This window comes from Eretmochelys imbricata, chromosome 22 (genome assembly GCF_965152235.1).
Source record: "Eretmochelys imbricata isolate rEreImb1 chromosome 22, rEreImb1.hap1, whole genome shotgun sequence".
Classification (NCBI taxonomy): Eukaryota; Metazoa; Chordata; order Testudines; family Cheloniidae; genus Eretmochelys; species Eretmochelys imbricata.
The window spans coordinates 20,691,209-20,699,966 of record NC_135593.1 but is presented as its reverse complement, the minus strand read 5'-3'; the positions used below and the strand labels follow the sequence as shown (position 1 = coordinate 20,699,966).

The 8,758-nt window shown below is 41.8% G+C and overlaps 1 protein-coding gene across 1 annotated transcript; it reads right to left on the bottom strand.

The window, feature by feature from the left end:
- Nucleotides 1–124: 124 nt before the first annotated feature.
- On the bottom strand, nucleotides 125–8,514 carry CENATAC (centrosomal AT-AC splicing factor). The gene is made up of 11 exons (XM_077839860.1): nucleotides 8,301–8,514; nucleotides 6,485–6,651; nucleotides 5,027–5,125; nucleotides 4,373–4,439; nucleotides 4,218–4,280; nucleotides 3,116–3,180; nucleotides 2,441–2,549; nucleotides 1,837–1,867; nucleotides 1,303–1,392; nucleotides 815–947; nucleotides 125–340 (listed from the first exon to the last, which is right to left on the bottom strand). Exons 1-11 carry the CDS (start codon nucleotides 8,415–8,417, stop codon nucleotides 265–267), a joined length of 1,017 nt encoding a protein of 338 aa, XP_077695986.1. The 5' UTR covers nucleotides 8,418–8,514; the 3' UTR covers nucleotides 125–264.
- Nucleotides 8,515–8,758: the final 244 nt, after the last annotated feature.

Below are 8,758 nucleotides of genomic sequence, written 5' to 3'. Positions count from 1 at the left end.
CTTTGTCTTCTTAAGGGGGTGAGATGGAGTAAAAAAATCTCAAGCATCTTGATGATATGTGACAGCTCTGGCCAAAGATGCCTTGGCCTCCTTTTCATCTACACTGTAGGACAGCACAGTGAACTCCCACTTAAGCATAATTTTAATAAAGGTAGATACTCAAAATTAGTTTGAGTTCATGTCTTCTATATAGCTGGATATACAGTAAATATAACAGCATTAACATACGCTTTGTATACTAAATACTAGGTGATGCGTGCTTTTTCATTGAACCTCAGATTTTGGTCTTTTTCGGGTCTTCCTTCCTTTTTCTTTACCTGATTCAGCTTTGAACTGATGTCTTAAAAAAAAAAAATCCATGAAAAAGTCAGGTTGGAGAATGCAGCATGCTAGGAAACATACTATAATCAGCAATACTTATGTGCACTTTCAGGTGGGAGTGTTATCACAGTCTAAATATTTCATAAGGATGTTTCTACTCTTCAGGTAGCTATGGCAAACAGCACCCCCTGTAATTCAGTAGTGTTGTTCACAAATCTAACTCTGTACTTAGTGTTGTACTCAGTATTTCTGCAGTAGAGACATGACTATTTAAAAGGTGGCATGTGAGATATTTCAGCAATAGAATTTGACAGCTCCAAGGCTTCACACATGGAGCACTAACTCCTCTTACTACTTTCAGCAATACATGTTACTACTACTTCTGTCAATGATCATTTGAGAAATTCCTTTCCTACAAATTGCCAACATTGTATATGTACAAGGAACCTCACCTCTTGAATTTAATGTCAGCCCATCATACATATATGCTTACCTGGATTGCCACCTTCTGCCATGATTCCAGACCCGCCCAAAGGAGGGAAGCCAGCCTTCACCTGTCTCAGAGGTGTGATCAAAGTTGGCACCAACACGATTTGTTGGAAGTTTTTTCAGCTTCTGCTTCTCCTCTAAGAATCATTAGTTCAGAGAGAGTGAAGAGGTTCTATCAAACATTTTAGGTAAACTTACAGAAAAAGTGGTTGGGAGAATACTGGTCTCTTTCTGAAGAGGATTTTTTTTTTTTTCCTCTTTCCCCTTACTAGAGTCTGACTAACTGGAATTCATCTCCAGGATTATCAGAAAATCATCATTACCTAGCCTCCATGCAGAGTTTAATGTATCTCATCTACCCTGCACCACTTAGTCTTATATGCATATTTCTCAGACTTCATAGCAGACCATTCTATGTATAGTGATTTTCTTCTTAAATAAAACTAGACCTCACCTCAATATATTCAAGTAGTAATATCCAAAGCCACTCACGTTCTTTGAGAAATTCCTCATATGAAGGTCCAATCTGATGTTTACTTCCAAATTCCTCTTCATCCTGCATCAGCCAAGGAGGTTTGGCACCTAGGAGGTAATAGGGAATGTGCTGGGCTACTGAAATAACACTAAATACAGACCTAGGGGGAGAGGATAGGAAAAGTACGCCCAAATTTCTGCATACAGAGTTTCCCTAACAAATCAGTGGTGAAATGGCTTTCTCCTGGAAGTACTATACTGTGTGCTTCCTCCTTTGTGGAAAAAATAAAGGACTAAGCATCTCAATTTTGACAGCTAAGAACCATGACAGTTCATACTTTGCAACTATACAATTACAGTTTCAAAGGAGTTTCCATTACAAGCCTGATTTTGCTCCACCCAATTCTAATACCTAAAGTCAGTTAACAGTTCTCAGACTCCTGCCACAATTTTATGTTTTTAAGTTACTTTGCAGTCTTCTGTTGGATTCAGCCCAGAAACATTTGATAAGGTCGTAAAAGTGAAAAACCCTGGCAACAATTAAACATGTACCTGTGTGAACATTTCCCTTCCCTTCAGATTCCTGTTTTCAAAAAATTAAGAAAATCCCAATTAGAATTGGAGGATTTAAAAAAAAGCAACTTTTATTGTAACTTTGTACTACCACAGGAGAGAGACACTAAAAAACAGTAACAATTAATAAACTATTGGATTGCATAGATCTTCAAGTATGGACAAATAAACAAGGGGAACCTGATCATGAAAATAAGCAGCTCATGGGATTATGAATTCCATTTGAAATTCCCTCCCCTAATGAAACTTTGAAATAAAGATAAACAAAGAATAAGTGTCTTTTTCTCTATCACCATCTAATAGATAGCGTGTACTAGGGATCTTTCATTTTCAGTGCATTTCTTTTAGAAAACATTCAGTTAGTGAAACAGAAGTTCCATGTTTCAGGGTGAAGAGTTTCACCCACTCAGTTGCTGAAATCCATTGGGTTGCTTTCGCAGTAGCTATGCCACTGGGGAAGCCTACAAACCATAATTCTGTTTCTTACCAAATGCTAAAAGTATGAATTCCATTGGCTATGATCTGAAATACCAGTACTCATGAAAATAGGAAAGTGACTCTGTAAGCCCCTCTCCAACCTTACCTGGTGGCCAATAAAAGTCAGAGCATGGTTTTCTTCCATCCAATCTAAATCAGGTGTTATCTGAATCACACTTGGACCAAGCTGCTCTTCCGTGATGATGGTGAAGTCACTAGAACACAGGAGCCAAAATACCCTGTGAGAGGAGGCATTTGGTATCCAGACAACAGCAAATGTTTTTCAACCTATACCATGAAATTGTTAAATACATTTTCTGGGAAACAGGTGAGGCATAAATACTTCAGTGTGTTCAAGTTTGGAGATTTTTAATGGGGACGAGGAGAGGAAATTCAGCAGCAAACAATAATTAGCATTTATAAAGCACTCCGACAGTCTAGTTCTTTGCAAAGTTTAGTCCTGAAAACACCGTTTTGGAGGCAGGACATTATCCACCTTTTCAGAAAGGGTAACATTAATTGTTTGTTCTAGGATACTGAAGGAAAGATTAATTTGCCCACTAGGGGTTTGCAGACGGCTGAAGGTGCCTGCTGCTGCTCTTGAGAACTGTGTTAACTCAGAGAAATGGTACAGTGATAGCAATAGTCATCAATGTCCTAACTATACTGACCAGGGAAACAGTGTTAGTAACTCTAGATAAATGCTACTCAGCATTTCACCAAATTCAAAACTCCTAAGCAGAAGGGACACACACGATGATATAAAAGGCAGATTTCTTACCTTTTATGCCCTCCAGGTGTACTGAAGGCAGAGGATTCATCACAAAATTCTGTCTCGGTTTGAGGCTGAGTTTGATTCAGGAAAAATAAACATTTTTTCTGGTATTCAACAGTAAGGCCCTTCCTGTTTTATGAAACACCTCATATTGCAATCATACATTCAATATTTGTGTTCTGGAGGCAAGGAAAGGGGGAATTTTCAGCGTAGATACTAACATTTTTTTTTGTTTGCCCTGGCTCTGCAGTGCTAGCAAGAGAAAACAAATAGAGAGAGGGAGCTCTTTTCAATGGCTTGTGAATCACCAACAGAACTGTAAGATAGGTTCAAATTGCAGAATATTTATTGCTGAGGAGGATGGAGCCAGACTTACTTGAGGATCCCAGGGTGCTTGCAGCACCTACAGTTATAAAGTGCAATCTTTTTTATCTGTAAATGGAGCAATTTGAACTGGAGTCATTGAGTGAATCTACAATATCACAATGCCCTTTCTATGGAGTCAGACAATTTTTGCCCTTTTTAAAAAGATAAAAGGGCCAATAACTTTACCTAGTCTGTTTGAGTATAGTCAAAAAGGCCAAACAGATTCCATCCCCTGTAAGTGAAAGACTGAATTCCCAGCAAGAGGATATATCTGGTTCCAGGTGCTTCTTTAGAGAATGCAATGCATGAAGGTAACATACATACTAGTATCTTATAAACAAGGGTATTTAAGTGTCTAGTTTTCCCCCAGTGCTGGTATAATAGTACATTTTATTCCAGATTCCTTCTCTGTCACCCACATCCAACCCTATCCTAGAAGGACTAGCAAGGATAAGAAGATTTCAGTCACCACGATCACTCAAACATAAGCACTGCACTATCTGTGAGACAGATAACCACACCTGAATGAAGCCAGAGATTTGCAGCCACAGAGCAGCAGTCCTATCAATTGTCACATCAGAATCTCCCGACTGGTCAGTGAGAGAACAAGTTATTAGAAGTAAATTGTATGTACTTTCAACTTAAGAATCAATGCAGAAAATAGCCATTTATAAGAACTCAGAGGGCTTGTGGAAACAATCATTTGCTGGATACTGCTCAGGTGCATCCTGGGAAAACAAACCTCTAAGACAGCATGTACCATTTCCTGTCTGCTCTGCTCCACTTCTCGGATATGGGATGCCATCTGGAATTGAACAAAGCAAAAAACAGAATGAGGACAAAAGGCAAAGCAAACAGGTAAGTCAGGCACAGCACACCTAGGACATCTCTGTTCACCTCTTTAATGACCTCATCCTCTTTTTCTTCAAAAGCATCCAGAGCTTTGACAAGTGATGATTTGAACCTGAAAGAGTATTTGAGAGATCAGTCACTTTTGTGGCCTGAGTTAGACTGACAGCTGAACTGCTGGGAACACCTGAATTTCTACCTCAACCTCTGACATTGAATCTCTGTGCCTTAGTTTCCCTATTTGTAAGACAGGGATAAGGTGGCTTACATTTGCAGGGACCCTGCAAGGATTAATTAGTTACTGGTTGTAAAGCCCGTGGAAGATAAGCTATGATGAATGATAACATTTTGCAATGTATATATGACTAGATGAAACACACGGCTGGATAATATTATGACTCAGCTTTTTTTTTTAATAATGATGCTAATAGAAGGTGAGCTAATCTTATGCTCGACAAAGTGAGGTGATCACTTGGGGCAAGTCAGAAAATCATCTCTAGCACAATGTAACTAGCCAGGTGCAGGGGATGATGGTATCAGATACTGGTTGCTGCTCAAAGCAGGAGTCTGGGCTATTTATTTATACACCATAAATACACACACTAAAACATCTCTGTTCCAAAGACTTTTGAATCAACAGTTGGATCTAATGTAGCAAATCCTATACCCCTAAGCAAAGAAACAGACAAGGTGCCTACATACCTTTCATACTCCTCAGAGGAAATCAGAAACTGCTGCTTTAATTTGGCTTCTGCTTTGTTCTCCCACCAGAACTTGTTGGCTTCTTTTTTATGCTCCAGGCTTTAAAAGAAAAAAAGAAAAAAGAATAAAACCAAGTTTGATTAAATCACTTAAAGCCTGAACTCCCAATCTAAATTAAGTAGAGAGCACATGATTAATAACTGGCATAGATGTCTCCTTAACAGCTTATCTCAAACAGATATATTTATTAACTTACACTGATAGAGCAGCTTTCTGGGTTGCCCATGGTTATGTGACAAAAAATAGAGAGGTAAGGATACCAAGAGAAACGGATATTGGAAGCAGGTAAGATATGCTGTAACACTACAGGTATTGGTTTTCATTGCTCATTAAAGCAACATGAAAACGCAAAGTATAGAATAAAAATTTTGCATTCAAAAGGCGTGTGTGGGTGCCACACACCACTAAAATCTGGTGTTTGGTTCATGCCCTTCTCCGATGTAGAATTTTGGCTGAATCGCAGAAGCCTTGAAAGACGCAGAGAGCACGTCTGTCTCCCTGGATAGTTGTATCATGGTCATCACTGTAGTTCTAGAGTGTTGAGCATTTCTTCTTCCTATATCTCACAAATAAGTCCACACAAAAGCTAATGAAAGCTGTCTCTGAGCAAACACACTTTAATAAGGAAAGATTTATGGAACAGCAAAGTGTTATCTCACTAAGCTATACAAAGCTTGCATCTCATTTCAGTAAGTTTTTTTTAGAAGTACAATATTATACAGACCTACCATTAAAATATTATTTGTGGATAACTATACTGGAAGAGTTAGGAGTCATTTAAGTTACTAGTTTAATGTTGTTAAGGTAACTGGATTTTAAGCAGTGGGTTTTCTTTAAGATCAACACTTCCATATCTGAATTGTCATCATGTGCTCCCCAGGAGACACTTAATATAGATTCTGTATGTAAATAAGGTTGAGCACATTTTAGAAATATAAACTGAAGACCATCTTGGATGTGTTTTCTTTAGTTATTCACTTTTGGAGTGGACAAATTAAGAAAGCTGCACATGTTAAGCAACTTGCATCAAACACTTTACAATTAGTTCTCACAACCTCCACATAAGATCATGGAGGTAAACAGAAGGGAAGTGACTTGCCCAAAATCACATAGCAAGTCAGTGGCAAGGGAGGAATAAAGACTAAGGGCTGTCAGAAACTTCAGCAGAACCGGAATTATGTTAACTTCTTGTCCTACACAAGCATATCAAATTGGTTACAGCAGGAATCTAGTTACTAACTCCTTGGTTTTAGTCTCAGCTCCGCCACTGATTCACTATATGGTTTGAAGCATGTCACTTCATCTCTGTGCCTCAGAGTTAAGGAGCTATGCACATACAAAGTATTATTAAACCATGTAACATCCCCCGGGATGCAGACAGGGCTGTGGACACCCTACCTGGCCATGTGCTGCAGAAGTCCCCCATACAGCACTGTCAGGCTCCCATGGCTCAGGTGCCTTTTCACCTCCTGCTTGCAGCAGAGACACCAGAAGAGTTGTTCATGCTCCCCTGCGTCATACTTCACGACCACTGCATTTTTAATCATCTTCCGAGCCAACTGCACCTGATTGAAGGAGGGAAGAGAAGCGAATTAGCTGGTGTTTACCAAATTTTTGAAAGCGGAGCCTCTTTACAAAAATTGAACGAATCATGGCCCCTACACTCCCATCGTCTGCTTGAAAAGGGCTATGCCTTTTAATGTATACATCTTTGTCTCATGCTCCTCCACCCAGCTAGTCCTCTGAACTCTCATCTCCCCTTCCCCCATACACTTAGTTAATAAAAGAAAAGGAGTACTTGTGGCACCTTAGAGACTAACCAATTTATTTGAGCATGAGCTTTCGTGAGCCACAGCTCACTTCATCAGATGCATACCGTGGAAACTGCAGCAGACTTTATATATACACAGAGAATATGAAACAATATTCAGAGGTATTGTTTCATATTCTCTGTGTATATATAAAGTCTGCTGCAGTTTCCACGGTATGCATCTGATGAAGTGAGCTGTGGCTCACGAAAGCTCATGCTCAAATAAATTGGTTAGTCTCTAAGGTGCCACAAGTACTCCTTTTCTTTTTGCGAATACAGACTAACACGGCTGTTACTCTGAAAATAGTTAATGTTGATGTTTAGGCTTTGTCTTCACGGCAGAAAAAGATGTTGTTTACATGGCGATAGCTAAGGTGAGATACCTATCTCTACGTAAACAAGTGGTGACAAGGCCCAAGTAGTTTTTACATCAATGTCAACCTTATATCCGCCATGTGGGATTTACATCAACTAGCTACATCCAGGTAAAAACTACTGATGACTCTAACAGACTTTTATATCAACATAGCTATCTCAACATAAAAACAAACTTTTTCCCCCGCAATGAAGTCTAAGGCTCTGTCTACACCACACAGTTTTTCACAACCTGGCTGTGTCGCTACAGCCATGCCGCTAAAAGTCGCACAGTATAGTTGCTGTTTGTCGGTTTTCCTGCCGACAAAGTGCTGTTCACACTGGCGCTTGTCGTCAACAAAACTTTGTCCTTCGAGAGGAGTGTTTTCTTAACACCTCAAAGACAAAAGTTTTGTGGTTCAACTGCCAGTGGCATAGCTTTAGCCTTTGACTGACATTGGCATAAGTAGCCACTGAAATGAAGAGGGCTGGTCACATCTCAGAATTAGTGGTTTGGGTGGCCAAACTCTGTTGGACATCTCTGCATCATTTACACTCACTTCACATTTTGGATCTTTTCTTCACAATCAAAAAAGTTAGAAACTTACTTTAAAAAAAACCCTCAGAAAGGTGGGCTAAGGGAGAATGGCAGTGTCTGGTTACACCCTTGTGGCGCGTCTCCCACCCCTGGAGGCCCACAGTCCATGCTCTGGGAAATGCTGACTTAGTTGCCACCAAAGAGAAGTTGTGTGAAGCCCAAGCACCTCTATTATTTCACATTTAGCGTGCCTGACAGATCCGCAATGTTTGAGCCTCATATTTCCTGATGGGGAAGCAGAGACACAGGGAAGAGACGTACCGCACTCCAGGTCAAACTGTGAGCTGGGGACAGAACCCAGGCGTCCTGGCTCCCCGCCCCCTCCCGCTCGACGGCGCGGCTCCACACCCCAAGCTCCCTTGTATCCCAGCAGGCAGCCCCCAAGCGCGGGCAGCAGCTCCCTGCCCAGCTACTGGAGAGGCAGCGGGAGTGCGGAGGCTCCCGGCTCTCACCTTGGCCTGCAGGCGGCCGAGCGCCTCCCGGAGCCGTCGCTGGTGGCTAGCGCTGTAGAGGTGGCGCCGACCCACAAAGGCGGTGAGGTGGCAAAGGGGGCAGTAAAATACCCCCATGGCTGAGCTAGGAGCCCGGCCCGGCGACCGCCGCCATCTTAAGGCGCCTGCCTCGACCGACGACTCTGTGCGTAGCGATCGTAGAGGAGGGAGCAGCGAGCACGCGCGCCCACCCCATCGTCTGGTTCCCGCCCACACTGCGCCACCGGACGCGAGTCCACACAGACTCCTTACGCAGGCCCACGGCCCGGCCGGGCGTCGACCTTCCCGCCTCAGGGGCTGCGCTGAGGCTTGGAGCGTGAGGCTGGCTTCCAGGCTGGGTGCCAGGATGGGAGTGTGTGAGGGAAATCCCACAGGTTACCACTCATAGAGTCAGGGAGTCTCTGGTCAGTTAATGGAGG